The sequence below is a fragment of the Artemia sp. Qi Xiang Cuo genome, chromosome 4, assembly GCF_049724085.1.
Source record: "Artemia sp. Qi Xiang Cuo chromosome 4, ASM4972408v1, whole genome shotgun sequence".
Classification (NCBI taxonomy): Eukaryota; Metazoa; Arthropoda; class Branchiopoda; order Anostraca; family Artemiidae; genus Artemia; species Artemia sp. Qi Xiang Cuo.
This window is the reverse complement of record NC_142797.1, coordinates 86,377,462-86,400,029: the sequence shown is the minus strand read 5'-3', so window position 1 is coordinate 86,400,029 and position 22,568 is coordinate 86,377,462. Positions and strand designations below refer to the sequence as shown.

General features: G+C 32.7%; 1 protein-coding gene across 2 annotated transcripts in view; it reads left to right on the top strand.

Moving 5' to 3' along the window:
- Positions 1-22,568, top strand: part of cpx (synaptic transmission protein complexin) — a 124,279-nt gene that overhangs the window by 77,707 nt on the left and 24,004 nt on the right. For both annotated transcript variants that reach the window (XM_089087740.1, XM_089087741.1), the window contains exon 3: positions 20,470-20,624. In XM_089087740.1, the coding sequence (XP_088943866.1) occupies positions 20,470-20,624 (155 nt within the window). The remainder of the gene's footprint in view (positions 1-20,469; positions 20,625-22,568) is intronic.

Sequence of the window (22,568 nt, the reverse complement as noted above, 5' to 3'; positions counted from 1 at the left end):
AAATGAACCTTTAACTATAATGTATACATCAGCAAAATCTATCATTTGCGCTCATCCAAAAAATACAAAATTTATTAATTTGAGAGCTGCGTATCAAAAGTTATTAACGCATGAAAATTTCAAAGTTAAAAAAAAGGAGTTAAACCTCCCGAAAAGGGGAGCAATCATCATGGCAATTATACAGAGAGATTCAACATGTATGAAAACGATTAAGCAACTACAACCACAACAATGAACAAATTTGAAGTTTTTCACTTTTCCAGAGAAAAGCTGCATTGCATATGAGATACGTTGTGGTGCTTGGCACTTTGATGTAACACAATATCTTTTGTTATTTGAAAAGCCATTAGAACTTTAAATTTTCACCCACTTTTGATGTCTCACGTATTATGTTTTGACACGTTCCCCATTTGAGCGCAAATACTTTCATAGCCCTAAGTCTTGGGAAAAATAAGAAATTTTCGGATTTTTAGATAAGAGTTGGAGATGTCCGCTCGAGGGTTCTAGTTCTTTCTTCTCTGGCATTTTGAATCTGATTGCGTAATTTTTATCAAGATCGCGTATTTTATTCTGTTTTGCCGAATTTTCTGCAGAAATCACGAATTTTGCTAAATTTCGGCCGATTTTGCAAAATTTTACCGAATTGCTACCTGATTTACGCCAAATTTTCTGCAGAAATCAAGAATTTTGCTAAATTTTGGCCGATTTTGCAAAATTTCTGCCAATATTTTTGCCTTTGGCGAAACTTTTACCGAATTCCAACGAAGTTGGGGTGGGGCCGAAACTATTTCAGAGTTTCCAGGGATGATCGTATCGAATAAGTTGTCATAAATTGCTGAAATAGGAATAATTAAAATTAAATTTCAATGGTTTAGTGCCCCCTTTGAGCTACAAAAGAGATCACTCTACGTGGAAGTAATCTAATACTTCAGTTTTAAAAGAATTCTAGCGATTTGGCTTGTAAAACAGTGACTTTGGCCCGAACAGTAACGAAATGCTGTTGAAAAAAAATTTGAAAGGCTATGGATATAATCTGCCGAATCAGAGACCCTACTGTTTGCCCCTAAATATGCAAGCTATCCACAAAAATAGTCCTTGAAATATAGAGCTTGAAAAATAGAGCTTAAGACCTCTATCGTAGAATTTTTTGATATGATTTTTTTATTAAGGGATTTTCAATAAGATCGCTCACATTTCTGGGGGTGTTCCTCTTTTTTTTCAAAACTAGCCAAATTTTCTCAAATTTTTAGCAGTGGGTGGGAAACAATAGACTGAAATAATTTCATATATTTAGAATCAGCATAAAAAGCCAATGTTGTCGGTGTAGCAATTGTCACGAGAATTCCATTTTTAGTTTTGGAGGATATTGGCCCAAGTCACTTTTTACTTCCAATTTTTTTTATCACAAAGTATTTGATAAGATTCTCCTGTGACAATTTTTTTTAACCTGTTCATTTTGTCTAGTTGAATAGGCTAATAAAAAGAAAGAGAATCTAACACCTGGATAGTAAGTTTAAAATTAGTTTTTTTTCGCTATTCTGTAACTTTTGTAAATGTCTGAATATAAAAGGGATTTAAGTTCGAGGTGGAGAACTGTCCTGTTATGAAAGAGGTAAATTTAACATGACCGATATAAAATCGATACATGGTATCTATGCAGGCAGGATGATTTTTGAGCATATCTACTATTTCTGTAAACTATTCAAAGGAGTAGGAAATTGCATAAAGACGAAAAATAAATATCCTGAAATATATTTCCTGTCCCCCAACCCCCACTGCTATTTTGGCGTCTGCCCCCCCCCCCCTTGGACAATTTTCTGCCGGTGCCCTTGCTAAATAAGTGTATTCTTTCCTGTCAATGTTTTATCAATTTTACTAAAGGCTAATGCTGAGAGGGAAAGAAAATTCTACGCATTTGTCCGCTTTTCACCTTTTTTGGGGATTTTGTCCTTTAAAATCAGGTGAGAGCTTGAAACCGTGCTATTAAAATTTTGCAGTCAAGTTAAGGACCGCCTTCTAAATCCGTTTGCATTCATCAAAAGATAACCGCCCCATTTTTGCCCAGTAAAATCTCTTCTGCATAGCTAATTTTCGGTTTTCATTCTGTCCAGCCTTAATACAGACTTTTTATCAAACAGTTCGTGGTAACGAACTGTAAGTAAGGAGCGACCCGGCTCAATGGTAACCGAAACTCTAGAAAACGGGTTTTTGATACCAATAGATATATCAAAAGAATTAGATTTCAATGCTAATTTCAAATATATGACTTTAATCAAGTTTAGTGCTACCCATCAAAAGTTAATGGCCTGAGAAAATTTGGCTGATTTTCGAAAAAACGGGGAAAGACACCCTAAAACCTACATAACCTTGATAAAATTCACACCATCATGTTCAGCGTATCAGAGAACCCTACTGTAGATTTTTCCAGCTCCTATCTACAAAAATGTGGAATTTTGCATTTTTTGCCAGAAGAAAGATCACGGATTCATGTTTATTTGTTTGTTTGTTTTTGTTGTTTCCCCAGGGGTGATCGTATCGACCCAGTGGTCCTAGAATATCGTGGAAGGGCTCATTGGAACGTAAATTAAAAGTTCTAGTGTCCTTTTTAAGTGACCAAAAAAAATGGAGGGCAACTAGGCCCCCTCCCACGCTCATTTTTCTCCCAAAGTCACCCGATCAAAATTTTGAGATAACCATTTTGTTCAGCATGGTCGAAAATATGATAAATATGTCTTTTAGGATGACTTAATCCCCCGAAGTTCCCAGAGGGAGGGCTAAAAGTTATGAACTTTACCCAAGGTTAACATATAGTATTGGTTATGGGGAAGTATACAGAAGTTTCAGGAGGTTTTTTTATGGTAGGGGGAGGGAACGGTGGGTCGGTGGTTATGTTGGAGGATCTGTTCATGAAGGAAGTTTTCATGGGGGAAGGGAAATTGCCATGAAGGGGGCGCCGGACTTGCCAGCATTATTTATTGGTTATTGGGAAGTATACAACCATTTTCAGGAAGGATTTTTTTCTGGAGGGGGGCTAGAGGAGGGGCTGACTCGGGAGAAGCGTGACGGAGAAGATTTTTGTTGTGTTGACGGTAAATGGAGATGAAGGGGGTGCCATATTTCTAATAACTATTAAAAAAAAGAGAAGAAATTAAATAAAACAAAAAAAACAAGTTTTTTCAACTGAAATTTTAGAAGGAATATTAGAAATAAAAATTAACAAAAATTATAAAGAATAGGAGGAGGTTTTCTCCCAACTCAATACCGCACTCTTTACGCTAAAGTTTTTTTTAGTGCTTTGAAAAGAGCGATCTATTCTAATTAAACGGCCTTTGTAATTCAGGGGTTTGTGAATCAAATTTGGTTATAACTTTTTACTTGAAGAGTGTGGTATTGACTTAGGGGAGAACCCCCTCATATACGTAATAACATATACGTAATAAAAAAAACAATGAAAAAACAAGCGATACGGCTCAATAGTAATCGAAACTTTTAAAAACGGAATTTTGATGTCAATAAATGTATCAAAAGAATGTGTTTATAATACTGATTCTAAATATATAAATTTTATTAAGTTTAGTATTACTCATCAAAGGCTACGAGCCTGAGAAAATTTACCTGATTTTTTAAAGAGGGGGAAACATCCCCTAAAAGGGAAAGAATTTTAATGAAAATCACACCGTCAGATTCAGCGAATTAGAAAACCCTATAACATAGGTTTCAAGCTCATATCTGCAAAAATCTGCAACTTTGTATTTTTTGCCAGAAGAAAAATATACGAATATAGAAGTTAGTTACGTAAGTTAATTTGTAAAGACATCCATTTAGCAAAAGAAAAGTAAAATTTTTATGCAAATAAAAGCTGCATTAACTAAAAAACGATCAGAAATTAAATAAAAAAAACAAGTTTTTTTAACTGAAATTAAGGAGTGACATTAAAACTTAAAATCGACAGAAATTAATCTGTATATGAAAGGGACTGTCCCCTCCTCAACGCCCCGCTCTTTACGGTTAAGTTAGACTCTTTGTCACAACTCTACTTCTTAGAACATTAAAAGACTTTAGCGTAAAGAGCGAGGCATTGAGGAGGGGACAGCCCCTTTCATATACGGAATAATTTCTGTTCGTTTTAAGTTTTAATGTCGCTCCTTACTTTCAGTTTAAAAAACTTGTTTTTTTTTATTTTCTATTAAAGCTAGCGGATATAGCGAATAGCGTTGTTGCACACAATCTATTGGGGTGTTAGCCAACCGAACCTTTCATTTCGAGGAGGGTAAGAAAGGGTTCAAGGAAGCGTGTTAGGCCCATGTTTTCGTACTTTCTGTGAGAGTTGCTTCAGATTAATTGAATGAATTTTGAGATGATTACTGATTTCACCTCTGACCTCTCTTCAATAGGAAGAACATAGGCCTATATATGCTACATATAGGTTGAAGCGCGCAGTTTAGGTGCTGAGGGGATGAAAACATCCCTTATTGCGGAGATCCTACTTTATTTTGAAACCATGCCGTTTTCGAAAAGCGGAAACGTTAAATGAGCGTTAAACGTTAAACGTTAAATGAAACATCAAAGCTTAATTCTCAAAAAAATGAAACTTAATTGTAAAGAGTGGGGATTTGAGGGGCGATATTCCTCATCATATCTAATAGCCATGGATAAGATATTTGAAAAGATTCGAAATCAAATACAAAAAACGATTTTTTTTTCAAATGGTAGTAAAGAGCGACTTAAAATGAACAGAAAGCTTTCCGCATACGATGGGGGCCTTCCCTCTTACTCTATACGCACAAAGTTTGGTTTTCACTCCCAATGTTTAAACACAACGACAACATGAACTGAGTAAAAAGCATTTTCTAAAATGCCGCAAGAGTGAATTACCTTATTGAAGGGCATTTCCTTTAAACAATAAAATTTTCAATTCAAATATTTTAAAAGGCAATTGGTAAATAAACACTCGCAATTTCTCACTGTCTGTAATTTGTGCACTTGCAAATTCTATCGCTAAAGCACTTTTAGCTTGAGTCCAAAGACCGGGGGGCTGAGGATCGGGAGTTCCCTCATATGCAGGATGGTTTTGTTTGTGTTAAGTTTTAATGTAGCTCTTTAATTTCATTAAAAAAAGCTTGCTTTTTATTTAATCTAATACTAAGTAAAGATATTTTTCGATATAATCGGAAACAATTGGAAGATGTGATTTCTGCTGCCTTAGGAAGTAGTATTTATATCTGCAGAATAACCAGTAAACCTGACATGGGTCAGAATACTAATTACATTTCATAAAATATTAATTAATTGCTTTGTTCAAAACACTGTGTCACACTTTTGCGGAAATTCATTATGGAATAGCAAAGTGATTCACACATAAATATATTCAGTGACGTCAATTTATAAAAATTCAGTGAGGAGGGTGTAAAATGTATTATTATAAATCTAGGGGGACAAATTTGTCATTTTTTTCAACTTTTTAATGAAAATACCCCAAAAAGGTATTTTTTTCATAATTTGTGGGGAGGGGGTCTGGGGAGTACATTCTCACTTCCCTGCCCCCTTCCCCAACTGGCGCCACTGAATGCATCTAAGCTTTACTTAATGAATCTAAATTTTTCTCTTTTTTATCAGGTAGCCTATGTGTTTCTTTTAATTGAATTCCTTATTAATTTTTTTGTATTTTTCATTATTTCTATTTTCTCATTAAAAAAATAATCTCATCATCATAATCTAAAATTGTAATGGTTGCTTCTATCTCAAAACGCAGGGTTTCTAAAGATTTAAAAATTTTAATGAATTCAGGTATAAATATATAGTAAATATATTTCAGGATATTCTTCGTAGGAATATGTTTATTTTTAAGTAATTTTAGGATATAACTCTTAAATAAAAAGAGCAATTAAATTGCATGCGAAAATGAAACAAAATACAGTAAATCTTAAACTACAAGGATTTCCGGTAAATGGATCAATTTATCCAATCAATAATGTATCTAATTATTATGCATTTAATCTTAAAAGTATTTATCGATAAGAAAATCCTATTTTAGAGGTTGTGGTGGCTTCAGTTATGCAGAAGATCAAAAATCTCACAAAATTTCCATCCATACAAACAATAATACTCCTTTTCATCCAACAACAATTCTTTAATAGTAAAATTAACAAGAACTTTTTACCAAAATTGCTAATCATCGCCATTTTTATAAGCATATTCGAATTTATCCAATATTGAAATTGCAAATTTAAATGTATGACGGTACTAATCAACGTACAATTATTGATTTACACATTTTAACAGCAATAACCAGGGATTTAAGGGACCGGTACCTCAAATTATGTCTTGGTTAGGCCTGGATGTGATTTGAAAAACAATCAGAAATTAAATAAGAAAAGGAGCTTTTCAACTGAAAGCAAGGAACAGATTTGAAACCTATTTGAACAGATTATTCTTTATATGAAGGGACCTGTCTCCTCCTTAGCTCCTTACTCTTTACTGTGAAGTTTGGCTTTTGTCCAAATTTTTAAAGAAAATTTGCAATTGGAAAAAAAAATATTTTTCATAGCACTAAAAGACTTATGTTTAATGAGCTAGGTGTTGAGAATTGGCCAGTCCCCCTTATATACAGAGTAATTTCAGTTTGTTTTAAGTTTTAAACTTGCTCCTTATTTGAGTTGAAAAACCTTTTCTATTTGTGCAATTGCATTTTATGACCCGTACAAATTTATGAGTAAAACAATACTTTTGGTAACACAGAAGAAACGATCAATATTTCAATGATCTTTGTTTGGATTTTGATGTGTAATTAAACAGTTCGTGGTAACGAACTGCAACTACGGAACGACCCGGCTAAATAGTAACCAAAACTCTAAAAACAGAATTGTGATACCAATAGATATATCAAAAGAATGGGCTTATTATGCTGATTCCAAATATATAAGTTTCATTAAGTTTAGTCGTACCCATCAAAAGCTACGAACTTGAAGAAAATTGTCTGAGTTTTGAAAAAAGGCGGGAAAACCCTCTAGAAGTCATATAATTTTAATTAAAATCCCACCATGAGATACAGCGTATCAAAGAACCCGACTGTTGAGGTTCCAAGCTCATATCTGCAGAAATGTGGAATTATGTAATTTTTGCCAGAAGAAAGATCACAGATGCATATTTATTTGTTTGTTTTTCCCCCAGGGGTGGTCGTATCGACCCAGTGGGCCTAGAACATCGGGAGAGGGCTTATTCTAACGGAATTGGAAAGTTTCTAGTGTGTTTTTTAAGTGACCAAAAAAACTGAAGGGCAACTAGGCCCCCTCCCACGCCACTTTTTCCCCAAAATTATCCGATCAAAATTTTGAGATAACTATTTTGTTCAACATAGGTGAAAGGCCCAATAGTTATATCTTTGGAGATAAAATGACCCCCTACAGCCCCCGGGGAAAGGTTTTTAAGTTATAAAACTTCCCCATTGTTTACGTATAGTATTTGTTATTGGGAAGTATAGCCTACATATATTTTTTCGGCTGGGGAGGGAAGGATGAATTTTTGCTGGGTCGACTTTACACGGGGATAATTTTTCATGGAGAGGGAAGTTTTCAGGGGGTAAAGTTAATTTTACAGTGGGTGAATTTGCTAGAATTCCTATACGAAATTGCTTTATATGTCTTGTTTTCTCTTTACCAATTCAACTTTTCGCGTGGAGCTGTTAAGGGTAATTGTCCGGGTAAATTTTCGTCAGAATTGAACTGTCCATAGGATAAGAATTTTGGTAGGGGGGGGGGGGTGCATGGTCAACCATAAACTGCAAGTATGTATATTAAATCTATACGGCCAATCATAAACATAAAGTCTGGTTAAATAGCCAATGAGAAATGGTTAATCATTATCAGTCCTTAGGTCATTTTCCCGTATTAAATTGTCACCAAGCTCCAGGGTAAGGTTAAATCTGTACCTTAAACACATCTCTACATTAATTATGGTAGGGCAGGGGGGGGTGCAGGGTCAATCATAAACATCAAATATGTATATTAAATCTTTACGGTCAATCTTTAAGCATCAAAACTGATAAAATAACCAATGATAAATGGTTAATCATTATCGGTCCTTAGGTCATTTTCCCTTATTAAATTGTCAACAAGCTCTAGGGGAAGATTAAATCTGTACCTTAAAGGTAGAGCCGTGGAGGTAGGGCCAGATATCATGGCGTTATTTAAAAAACGATCAGAAATTAAATGTAAAAAACAAGTTTTTTTTCAACTGAAAGCAAGAAGCAACATTAAAACTGAAAACGAACAGAAATTATTGCGTATATGAGGAGGGTTGCCATCTCCTCAACACCTCGCTCTTTACGATAAAGTTTAAAATTTGTCCCAATTCTTTAAACACGACACGTGAAACACAAGGGTCACTTAATTAGAAAAATAAGTAACTTTTTTTAAAGTGCCGAAAAACAGTAGCGTAAAGAGAGAGGTGCTGAGGAGGAGGCATCCCCTCTAGTATACGCAATAATTTCTGTCCGTTTTGAGTTTTAGTGTTGCTTCTGACTTTCAGTTGAAAAGACTTGTTTTTTTTATTTAATGAAGCGTAAAGACAAACATTTTTCTAAAGGCAATGAAAAAAGTATGTCAATTAAAGTAAAACTATACAAAAATCAAAAAATTAAGTAATTACAAAAATAAATACAACAATAGCCTGCTTACAAAAACTAAGATATAAACTCCCAGCATTCAGTTCTGTTGAGCAATGCCGAAGCGTTGGACGGTTTTTTTTTTTTTAATTTGAATTTGAATTTTGAATTTGGTTACCAAACACCAAAATATTTTGTGTCTTTAGACTCAGTGTTTATAAAAAGTAACGCATTATCAAAGTAGTCTGTTCAAAATAAAACATTAAAACTAAGATTAAGAAAATCAAATAAATTGTTTTCTGTCACACAATTTTAATTTTTTAAACAATTAAAAAACTTTAGTATAAAGAGCGAGGCGTTGAGAAGGGGACAGCCCCTTTCATATACGGAATAATTTCTGTTCGTTTTAAGTTTTATTGTCGCTCCTTACTTTCTGTTAAAAAACGGCACCCATGTACATTTTACTAGTGGACCCGGTTGGTAATTATAAGTATTTCATTTTCAAAACATTTGGACTAAAAATTTGCTGTCTGAGCCACATCGTTCTAGAAGCATGGCGAAGCAACTTTAAACTTTAGAATTTAAACTTACACATCGTTCGAGGAACGTGACGAAGCAAATATAAACTTTACAATTTTAACTTAACTTACAAACAAATTTGAACTAAAAAAAAAACTTTTTATCTCATTGCTCGTGTGTTAGAACTTTTATTCCATAAATATTGAGATGATAAGAGAGTCAGACTTCAGTGCAAAGAGTGAGTGACTGAAGAAAGGGGTGACAAAACCCCGCATATAAGTGAAAAGTCTTTTGCATTTAAATTTTACCGATACTGTTTACTTTTGTTTGAAAAACCATTCGTTAAAAAAAAAACTTGTTTTTTATGTTTGAATTATGCCCGTTTTACCATTATTCAGGGTTGATCCAAAATAGGAGAGGGGCTACCATCCCTTCAATCCCCAGACTTTTACACAAGACAGTTTTTTTTCCAAACAATACTTTGAGAATAAGGGAATTTTTCGATGTGTTTGATCTACACACACACACACACAAATTAGTATTCTCCTAAATAGGAAGAACATTGTTACCTTTATCAAACCCGGCTTCTGAGGCTAAGGGTCAATTTTAAAGATTGGTTTTGATATTTTTTTGGACTTGATTTTTTTTAACTCGTTCTTCTCAATTTACCGAATAATTCATATATGCATTTATAACTGACACCAAACAAGGGCGGATCCAGGACTTTTTTTTATGGGAGTGGCGCAAAATAGGTTGATCCGCGTCAGGAGCAAGTTTAATTAACGCAAAATTGCGTTAATTAAATAAATTACACTACTTTAGACTGCGTTAGGGCGGGCGCGCGCCCCCCTCGCCCCCTGGATCCGCCACTGACATCAAATTGCTGTATAGTTAGAAGCCAGTCCGTTTTGTGCCCCTCTTTTTTACTTATACTCAGATCCTCGAGAAACAAAAAATGTATTCTCTACTTTAAAATCCATTTTTGAAAAGAAGTTTTAAAAATTACATTTATCATTTAGTATAAAGAATACTTTTAAATTCACTTTATCATATAGATTCTCAGATTAAATTATAAAGAGAGCATTTGGCATTCAATTGATAAAACATTTTTTATCATTTTAGATAATATGTCCTTATTCTTCATGAATATACAACATTCAGAAAGTTTACATAATCGGTTGTGTTTCTGAAAGACCAAAGTGAAATTGGGAATTAAAACAAAGTTATATAATAAACTAAAAAAGATAATAAATTGGTAACTAATAAAATAAGAATAGATGTTGCGTAAATAATTTTTCAGTTACAAGTTTTAACTTGTGATTTATATATTGGGGGAAATAGAGGTTGATGAAAAAGGATATGAAAAGTGTAATTTAAGCTCACGATGGAGAGGTGCCCTAAGGGGGAAGGGCAGTCTTAGATATCGGATGAACCTAAAAGGTATAAGGAAATTGAATTGTGGTATACCTCTATTTTTATACCCTGGTATATTTTGGAATGCTCAATCTTTATATAATCTTAATAAATTGAATTTTTTGAAGAAGTTTTTTTTTTTTTATTAAGAAAAAAGTAGGTGACATTAGATAAATTATGAGATATTTTTAAAGAAAATTTGAAGGTCACCCAGAAGAGAGGAGGTGGGATTAACACTCCTATATATAAAAAAAAGTTTTAACCAACATTTTTGCTCTTATTATAGCGCACGATTCAAGCCTCAGTCCTAATTAGATTTTAGCTCCTTGTGCAAATATAGGCTACCTTATGGCTCAAATGCATTGGCTTAGCTAAGGGAGCCCGTCTGGGCAGTGATGCCCCCTAGAAAACTTACATTGGCCCCAAGAAAAATCTATATTTACTGACTTTATGCAATTTAAAACTTTCAGAGGGCTAACTACTGCCCCCTTCCCAAAGAAGAAATACTATAACTTATACTAATGTCTCTATTGACTCTTTTATGATCCTAGGATAATGTAAAGCAAACATTCTGAAGTCTATTGATGAGGGCCGGTGACTTCAGATCACCGGCCCTAAAATGGCTTCAGATCCATAAAATCCTAAAACCCTTCAGATCCTAAAATGGCTTCAGAAACTAAAATGGCTTCAGATCCATAAAATCCTAAAATCCTTCAGATCCTAAAATGGCTTCAGAAACTAAAATGGCTTCAGATCCATAAAAAGCATTAATGCTTCCAGAATCAATACCGTGACATTGGTTCTGAAACTATTCCAAAATTAGTGTCCATATTTTAAGCCATTTGGCTCTGGAAGTCAGGCTCTATCAGGAGATTAAATTTCCATTATTGACGGTATTCCAGAAAAAAAGGGAGATAACATGACAGTAGCTGAATTGAGTTTTCCTAAAACAAATTGCCCTTTTTGCAGAAATCTTGTGACACAACTGCAAAAGTATTGTTGTCTAAAATGAATTCCCATCTTAAGGCTAGAACACTTTCTAGTGTATTTGCTTCTTCTTTTAGGCGACGACTTAGTTGTGCTAAAATAGAAAGTTTGTGGTTAAGCCTCGTTCGGGTAACGGTTCATGCAATGTTTCGTATAGAATGATCATCGAAGATACACGACCCTAATTGTCATTAATTTGTTCTTGTTGATGATTTGGTCAGCGTAATTCGCTTAATTATTTTTAACGTCAATTGTTTAATCAGTGTTACTTATAATGTCGAATCTACGCTACTTATTATTGGCAGTAGTCGAAATTTAATCGACATTACTTATAGCGTCGGTTGCATCGGTATAGCATCGGTTGTTTAACGTTGATTTGTTTGATAAAAGCCTGTATTCATGCTTAAATACTTAAAAACGGAATCCCAATTTAGAACTTTCGAGTAAAGTTAGAAAATGATGGACTAGAATGTTTTTTTTCGTATTTAATGAAAAGAAATAATTGAAAAATTGTTTAAGTATAGTTTTACCCGTCAAAAATAACCAACTTGATAAAATCAAAACAATAGATAGGAAAACGTGAGAAAAAGCACTCAAAAGAGCCCTATGATATTGATGAAAAATAACAACATCACATTCATTATGTCTGAGAAGCGTAGAAGGAAGCCTTTATGATCGCGAACATGAAGCTTTAAGGGAAATTTCAGGGGATTTTAACCCTCTTCATACGTTGGATAATTCATGGGTAAATATGGAGACTCTCTCCATTACTGAGCTAGGAATTAGGTCAACACACTACTCGATCCCTTTTTTGTGCTCTTTCCCAATATAGTAATTGCTTTTCTCAAAAATTCAGTTTTAAGCCTTTGTTGAGACATTAACGTGATACCTTTTCCCCTTAATTTGACTAGAAAAGGGTTAGAAACTACAATCTTTACTTCATATATACAATATAATTGAAGTTAACACATTTCGACTTGCAGCTCCAATATAGTTTATCCCCACCCCTCCCCCTAATGTCAAAATACGTATATAGCTTAAATCATGTATTTTCCATGTATTTTCCGGTTCTTGATTTCGCCACAGTTGATTCAATTTAGTGGTACACGAGTTGAAACATGAGTCACACATGGCAAAATAGAGCAGCGTTGCCACCCTGGCCTGGAAGAATTTACTAAATCTGAAAGGAAAAATTTACTAAATCGTATCTGTTTTTACTAAATGCTAAAAAAAAATTTTGCGAACCATCAAGCATCGATTTTTACTATAGGAGGATAATCAATAGGATCTTCACAATCTTTTTTCCCTTTTCTTCCTTTTTTCTCTTTTTCTCTGTCTTTTCCTCTTTTCTTTCGTTTTCATAGTATGATTGAACTTTCCGGAAACCTATAGTAGACTTAATATCTAACGTAATCGAAATCAGATTTTGTAATAAATGGACCCTAACTTTTTTCCTGAATTCATGGAAAATAAAAAAAGTTTTGTTAACTATAAATCATGACTTTTTACTAGATTTCGAGAAATTTACTAGATCTTCTAAATTTACTAGATTTTTTTTTTACTTGATCTAGTAAAATCCTACCGACGGTGGCAACCCTGAAATACAGCCTTTGATAGGATGTAAATGACATCTTTAAGGGTATATCGCTAGGTTGCAGCTGTCGCTGCAATTACGATAAAGGACTTCAGATATAATTTTCGAGTAAAGCGATTATGATATTCGGAAAGAACATAAAAAAAAGGCCTCGAGTGGTATATTCACCTAGATCCTAGCCATATTTACCAATTTATATTCGTTTTAAGTTTTAATGTCGTTTGTTTCTTTCAAGTGTAAGCCCAGAACGTTTACTTTTCTTATAATGGCTCTCCCTTTTTGTTTTGGAATATTTTTGTAATTATTTCGTGATCAAATGCGACATTTTTGGAAATTTAGTTTCATCAAACCAAGTTAGGTTCAAAAATAGAGCATGAATTAACTATTATCTCCCTACAGCCAAATTCATAACCAATTCAATGATGAATTCTAGAACCCAAAAATAGTCGGAAAACTAAATGAAATATGGTCATTTATCTTTTGGTCATTAATATTCTGGTCATTAATATTTTGAGTTTGTTCGTTCGACATGCAATGCCTTTCACAGATTGAGACCAGTATACATCGGTAGGTTATCATGTTCGATCGCAAGTTCTTTCATAATCAGTTTTCCAAGAAAATAACGTCGTTGTTTGATATGAAAGATGGTAATATTATTATATTTATTTAACCCAAACATCACTACGGTCAAGTAAAACTAAATAATTCAATTATGTTCATTTTCAAAAGATTTCATATTTCCCTTTATCGCAGTTTTGATGGAGAACAATTCTAAAACAAGAGTTGGATATCAGACAGCAAAGAATTATAAAATATCACAAAACCATGAAAAAACAGTTGACAGTATGCTGACTATTCATAAATTCAGAATTTAATAATATTCTAAATATTAATTTTTTTACGTCGATTTTCGTACGTGATTTGTGTTTATTCTGTTATGGCATTTTGGTTGTTTGATATGAAACACTTTTATAAATTTGGCAAAATTTTATATCTATAAGATAAGGTACTCGTATATTAAAAGTCACTATCATCAAGTAAAAGACTATAAATAGCTTACAGCATGCTCAATTTCACAATGGAAGGAAATGTCACAACATGAAGGAAATCAAATCTAAAACAAAAAATTTAAATTAAAATGTAAAAAATTAAATTTAAAAAGTTTAAGAGAAAAATGTTGACAGTATGATGGCTAGGTCAGACAAAAAAGTTAAAGAATTTAACTATTAATTCTTAAACTTCATTTTACTTTTACGACGTTTTTCTTATTTGATTTGTGTTTATTTTGTTATAGTATTTTGGTGGTTTGATATGAAAAAATTGGTAAATTTGGCAAAATTTTACATTTATGATACAGGGATGTCAATACTCACTATCATCAAGTAAAAGACTATAAATAGCTTACAACATGCTCAATTTCACAACTGAAGGAAATGTCACAATGTGAAGGAAAACATAACTAAAACAAAAACTTGATATTAAAATGTAGAAAATTATAAAATCTCAAAAATTTAAGAGAAAAATTTTGAAAGTATGATGATTAAGTCAGACAAAAAAGTTAACGAATTTAACTATTAATTCTAAAACTTCATTTTACTTTTACGACCATTTTCTTATGTGATTTGTGTTTATTTCGTTATAGTATTTTGGTGGTTTAATATGAAAAAAATTGGTAAATTTGGCAAAATTTTACATTTATGATACAGGGATGTCAATACTCACTATCACCAAGTAAAAAACTATAAATAGGTTACAACGTACTCAATTTCACAATTGAAGAAAATGTCACAATGTGAAGGAAAACATAACTAAAACAAAAACTTGGTATTAAAATGTAGAAAATTATTAAATCTAAAAATTTAAGAGAAAAATGTTGAAAGTATGATGATTAGGTCAGATAAAAAAGTTAAAGAATTTAACTGTTAATTCTAAAACTTCATTTTACTTTTACGACGATTTTCTTATTTGATTTGTGTTTATTTTGTTACAGTATTTTGGTGGTTTGATATGAAAAAAATTGGTAAATTTGGCAAAATTTTACATTTATGATGCAGGGATGTCAATACTCACTATCACCAAGTAAAAAACTATAAATAGGTTACAACGTACTCAATTTCACAATTGAAGAAAATGTCACAATGTGAAGGAAAACATAACTAAAACAAAAACTTGGTTTTATAATGTAGAAAATTATTAAATCTAAAAAATTTAAGAGAAAAATGTTGAAAGTATGATGATTAGGTCAGATAAAAAAGTTAAAGAATTTAACTGTTAATTCTAAAACTTCATTTTACTTTTACGACGATTTTCTTATTTGATTTGTGTTTATTTTGTTATAGTATTTTGGTGGTTTGATATGAAAAAAATTGGTAAATTTGGCAACATTTTACATTTATGATACAGAGATGTCAATACTCACTATCATCAAGTAAAAGACTATAAATAGGTTACAACGTACTCAATTTCACAATTGAAGGAAATGTCACAATGTGAAGGAAAACATAACTAAAACAAAAATTTGGTATTAAAATGTAGAAAATTACATACATAATACATAACTAAAAACAAAAATTTGGTATTAAAATGTAGAAAATTATTAAATCTAAAAATTTAAGAGAAAAATGTTGAAAGTATGATGATTAGGTCAGATAAAAAAGTTAAAGAATTTAACTGTTAATTCTAAAACTACATTTTACTTTTACGACGATATCTTATGTGATTTGTGTTTATTTTGTTATAGTATTTTGGTGGTTTGATATGAAAAAATTGGTAAATTTGGCAAAATTTTAAATTTGTAATACAGGGACGTCAATACACACTATCATCAAGTAAAAGACTATAAATAGTTTACAACGTACTCAATTTCACAATTGAAGGAAATGTCACAATGTGAAGGAAAACATAACTAAAACAAAAAAATTGATATTAAAATGTAGAAAATTATTAAATTACAAAAATTTAAGAGAAAAATGTTGAAAGTATGATGATTAGGTCAGAAAAAAAATTTAAAGAATTTAACTATTAATTCTAAGACTTCATTTTACTTTTACGACTATTTTCTTATGTGATTTGTGTTTATTTTATTATGGTATTTTGGTGGTTTGATATGAAAAAATTGGTAAATTTGGCAAAATTTTTAATTTATAATACAGGGATGTCAATGCTCACTATCATCAAGTAAAAGACTATAAATAGGTTACAACGTAATCAATTTCACAATTGAAGGAAATGTCACAATGTGAAGGAAAACATAACTAAAACAAAAAATTGATATTAAAATGTAGAAAATTATTAAATCTAAAAAATTTAAGAGAAAAATGTTGACAGTATGAAGACTAGGTCAGACAAAAACTTCAATAATTTAAATATTAATTCTAAAACTTTATTTTACTTTTACGACGATTTTCTTATGGGATTTGTGTTTATTTTATTATGGTATTTTTTTTGGTTTGATATAAAATTTTGTTATTTGAAATTTTGATCGAAATTTTGTCACAATATGAAATAAAACAAATCTGAAACAAAAAAATTTACATTAAAATGAAAAAAATTATTAAAACCCAAAAATTTAAGGGAAAAATATTGATTAGGAGAGACAAAAAGATAAAGATTTAAAAATTTGTATTTTTCTTTATGTCGATTTCTTATGTACGGTGTCTTTATTTTTTGGCGGTACTTTGGTCGTTTGAAATGAAAAATTGTAAGATTTTTTTTTATGAAAGTATCTCAAAGATTACCATGAGTTGCTTTCTTCACCGTTTATTAGGGTCTCTGGATGTGGAGCTGAAATGTTTTGGGTTTTTATTGTTTAAAGTTTTTTTTTATTTGTGTCCACTGTCATTTTTCAGTATATTAAATTAATTTTTTCTATTTCATTTGTTTAAATTATCTACTTTTTTGAAAAGAAAGCACCGAAAAAAGGTTTTTCCAAGACATAGGGGATTATTCCTACACGTATTCCCTAGGATTTCTAGTGCTATTAATTCTCTAGGATTTCTAGTGCTATTAATAATAGCTCTGTTGTATTTGTTAGTGCTTGTGTATTATACGGTACCCACGAATACGGTACCCTCGAATGTATTATACGGTACCCACAAAAGAAGTCAAGTTTGGTTAAAGCTAATGAAATATAATAAAATAGGAGATTTATACAAACAAAAAGATTAGATTAACAAATTTGGGCTATATTTTTGCACATTAAGGTGTGTGTGTAAAGAATAGCATATATTAAATACGTAACCTAACCTAACCTAGGTACCTTCCCCTCCCCCTAAACCCCGAAAAACAACAGTTTAAATATTGTAAACGCAATTAGCAATCACACTTTGCCATCAATTTATCTCTTGCAAATACCCGTTTGACGGGTTTCCATTAGTAGTTCCTTGTACAGTATATAGCGGTGGGTATCATAAAATGCACAAGTACCTATTTGTCTTCTACGGGAAATACAGATCAACTTTTCCGCTTTTTTTATTGTATTTGCCGTCCTCAGGAAATCTAACTTGTCTCGACCTCTCTAATGTAACTTCACTGACGTTTGGTGTCTAGTATTAAGGTCTTTGGTTTAAACCTAATACATGCTTTATAACCCCTGCAAAGCTTTCGAAAGAGTGAAATATTTTTCAATTCTAAATTTCTAGAAGAAAGTAAACTTTTGAATAAGTTAGGATATGTCTATAGGAAAAAAAGAGTTTACTTTTAAATGATTTTGCGACTCAAAACCTCTTCGTTCTTTTTTCTGTCTCAAAAGCAGACCATTGAAGTAGCTTTTAAATTTCAGTTTTTCTCATTGGCTTCAAGGTTCTCATAGGAAGCTTTTAAACTAATCAGGTTTTAAAAAGAGCGGGTTATTTGTCAATCCAGAAATGAGAAATAACTTGGTTTGCTTACGAAAATAAGTCACAGACGTAAACCAATGAAATTAAAGCAATGATTTTTTTTTTTTTAAGAGAGTCACCGCAACTTTTTGGTAAGGAATCTAGTCTTACCAGCCGATGAGATACCCATGCTCTATTGTCTGACCTTTAAGATCTTGTTGTAATGGCACCAATCTATTGTAGGCTGTGTGTGACCCATGATTGTTGGAAATAAAGGCTTAAAAAGAGTCAAACCGAAGCCTTGCCATTCTAAAAAAAAATAATTAAGAGACGCATCAAAATTTGTTTATATTCATTTTTGTTACGTTTTTTAGGAGTCGGACAAACATTTCGGGGAGGGGAGGTCAAAACCCCCACCCCCTGGATACGGCCTTGGGGACAGGGGTCAGTGGTCTGACTCTCAAATTTAAGCCCTAGTCGCCCTGCTCTAAATCGGTGCGTTGAGAAATCTTCGGAGGGTAAATAGGGAGGGTGGGTGAAAGTACAGGATAATTGACTCCCCCCTCCCCCCATAGCACTACTCTGACTGAGGGGCAATGAAGCACCATCGGTAGGGACTATAAAGTCCAAAGCCATATTCTTTACCTTATCTTCTACCTATAAAAATTTGAAACTAAAAGTAAAATTGAAACAACAATCATAACTGCAGTCAAGAACACCCCCCTTGAGACGGGCACGCGCACATGTCAAGACCTCGAAAAATTCATTTCAACAACGTTTCAACCACTGTATATAAATATAATACAGTATGATCATTCAGTATTTCAACCATAATACAAAGCCGAACCGAGATGAAAGTGCTCCGAAGAACATTTAAAGAAGTATAAGACTAAGTGACACTAAGTTTTTTTAAGTTTAAATAAGTCCGATTTCTCTTGAACGCGAAACTTGGCTTTATTTTTGTAGAGCTGACTTTTAAAGAATCTGACCTTAAAGCGACTTACACTAATACATATATAAGAATCGATAATTAGTAGTGCAATGTTATTATTAGAATGTTCTTAGGAACTACAAGTAGGTTTCGAAGTCTCGAGTTGGTTTCAAAGGCATTTTGAGAAAGTTTCTGCGAAAATACGCGTTCCAGGGTAATATACACTGGGCCGCTGATGACAGATTCAATGGGACGAATTGTTTGTACGTGCCGAGGATGTAGTAGCAAAAAATCACTGAGCCGTTATCTTACTGTTATATCATTTATATACAGTGGTTTCAATATAAGACAGGTAAAACTCGTAACAGGCTTAACTTTACGTAACGGAAAAGATAAAATTTCTTTTACGAAATCATTATGCTTATGAACATCCTTGAGAGGCCATTTTGTTGCGTGATAAACCCTGAAAACAGAACATATCTATTCTTTCTCTATAATTTTATTAATATAGCAAATAAAGGTTCGAATGGAGATAAGTCCATTTATTAGACAGTGAAAACATATACAAAAGTCTGGATATTTCGACCACATATACAGCGGTCGTCACCAGCAGAAGCACTAAAGTATTACAATTAAAACTAGCATAATTATGCAGAACAAAATAATAACTTCTTGTTCATTACTAGATATGTCTGAGAGAGTTCAATAACTGGGTTCATCCGAAATCTTGAGTTTGAATTTTCTTCTTTGATATTGCCTTAATGTAAGAATTATCTGAACCCTCAGAGACAAATCTTGTGAATGAACTGGAAATTATTATTTTGTTCTGTTTAAATATTTTAGTTTTAATTTTAATACATTAGTGCTTCTGCTGATGACGACCGTTTTGTGTGTGGTCCAATATCCAGACTTGTGTTTCTGGAAAGAAAAGAGCTCCACCAAACCAAAAATGAGCAGAAATAAAGTCATTAATCTTCCAAGTGTAAAACTACCACAAAATCCCCATCAATAAATAGATGAAAACCAAAACAAAGAGAAATTACAATAAATCACTGAGTCAAACTCAAAACTAGCAGAAATTAACATGAGTAGGGCTGACAACCCCCATGTCTTGAACATAATTTGCACTTTACAAAAAAAAAGAGAACAATGATCAAGGATTGTCAGTTTAATAAACATATACTGATATGTATTCCTTAAACTTTTAATATTTCTTATTTACTAAAGTCAAAAGAGTAAAAACATTTAAAAGGTATTTATTTCCAGTAAAGTTTTCAATAAATAATGCGCCAATGTTTAAAACCAAATACCAAGCTGGCTGGGATACAGGACAGTAAAGCATCAGACTCCCAATCTTAAGGTCATCCAATATCTAGGGGATGAGTTTTTTTTCTCTTAATTTCGGCGATGAAAATGCCAGCAGACATTTTCTCATAAAAATGCCCAAATATTATATGAAAATAATAAATTGTAATTTATTCTGTTTTGAACCAATATATCTTAGGACTAACTAATTAGGACTAACTAATTAAAGTTGATTGTAGTTCCTTTTCAAAAAATTGAGAACAGTTAAAAAAAGGCTTTCATTTTATGAAACGATTTATAGGAGGAGGAGGCGAAGAGAGTGGAGACAAGGAAAAGGAAGAGGAGGCCGAACGAGAAAGGTTAGAGGCTATAAAAGAGGCAGAAGATAGACGAAAAGAAAAACACAGGAAAATGGAAGAAGAAAGAGAAAATATGAGACAAGAAATTAGAGACAAGGTAAAATTGTAATTTGTATTAATTGATAAATATTTAATAATATTAAGTAACATATAAACTAATAGATTGTAATTCTCCATGGTTACCAAACGTGTGAAAAGAAAAAATCAGGGAAACCAAGTTCTTCATTCCTTTCCAACTTCAAAAATACCCTGGATGTAGACCAAGGGCGGACCCAGAATTTTTTTTTGGGGGGGGGTGGCAAAATAGGTTGATCCGATAAACTTGCGTTAGGAGCAAGTTTAATGAACGCAAACTTGCGTTAATTAAGTAAATTACACTACTTTAGACTACGCTAGCGGGGGAGAGCACTTCCTCGCCCCCCCTCCTCTGGATCTGCCACTGCTGTAGACTGCGTAAACAAAGGTATTAACGTTTTCAATCTAGTCGGTAATTAGACAATGAATAATATGACCAATAATCCTGATCAGCCTAATAAAATTCGAATTTCACCCTTTGAATTTCTACCATTTGAACTTCAAAATGAAGAATTTTCGAACATAGAATAAATAACGAAAAACGAGTAAGTCACAGCCAGCGTAAAAAGAGAGAGTTCTGTTAAGTTTTGCTCGTAAGATTTGTCGTTTAATATTTTCCGATTTACTTTAATCTGTAATTTTTTTTTATTTTAGTTCTTTAGTGAGAACGATTTAGCGGAGGTCTAAAAATATTTGCATTTTCCTCTGTTTTTCGCTAGCTGTTATTTACCTAGTTTTGTCTTTGTTCTCCAATATTTCCTCTTTTCCATTAAGTATAGGGTATCCTTCAACTCAAAAATGTATTATTTTTCTTTGAAGTTTTTATCGAATAAAAAAATTACATTGAACCAACGGCTTTTAAGCAAAGGTAGAACTCATTCGAACGGAAGTTAAAAGTTTAAGCGCCCTTGTAAGTGAACAAAAAGATTGTAGGGCAACTTCCCCCTCCCATGCCCCCTTTCCCCCAAAGTCGTCAGATCGAAACTGTGAGATAGCCATTTTGTTTAGCATGGTTGAAAGGTCCAATAGATATGTCTTTGGTGGTAATATGACCCCTCATAGCCCCAGGATAAAGTGTTTCAAGTTATTAAATTTCCCCATTGTTTACGTATATATTTGTTATTAGGAAGTATACAGACATTTATCATGAGTATTCCACGGGGAGAGTTTTTCGTGGGAAGGGAAGTTTCCGAGGCTGAATTTTCCAGGGGAAATTTTACACTGGGGGTATTTGCCAGAATTCCAATATGAAATTCTTTTATTTGCCTTACTTTACCTTTGCCGACTCAATTTTACATGTGAATAATATTTCCGTACGTTGGGGGATATTTTCTGTGGAAGAAATTCTCTATGGGTCAATTTTTCGTGGGAGAAATTCTCCAATCGAGAGTCTTCCCTGGGAGTATATTTCCACTGGAGGGGGGGGGGGTTCCGGGAATAATTTTGCACGGAGAGGGAATTTTCAGCATGACTTAAAAAATGCTCAGAAATGAAAGTTTTTTTTTTCAAATGCATGTATGCTATGAAGAATTTTTACTTTCATCTGTATTTTTTTTTAATTTTAAATCCTTAGTGAGAACGATTTAGCGGAGGTCTAAAAATATTTGCATTTTCCTCTGTTTTTCACTAGCTGTTATTTAGCTAGTTTTGTCTTTGTTCTCCAATATTTCGTCTTTTCCTTTAGGTATAGGGTATCCTTCAACTCAAAAATGTATTATTTTTCTTTGAAGTTTTTATCGAATAAAGAAATTACATTGAACCACCAGCTTTTAAGCAAAGGTAGAACTCATTTGAACTGAAGTTAAAAGTTTTAGCGCCCTTGTAAGTGAACAAAAATATTGTAGGGCAACTTCCCCCTCCCATGCCCCCTTTCCCCCAAAGTCATCAGATCGAAACTGTGAGATAGCCATTTTGTTTAGCATGGTTGAAAGGTCCAATAAATATGTCTTTGGCGGTAATATGACCC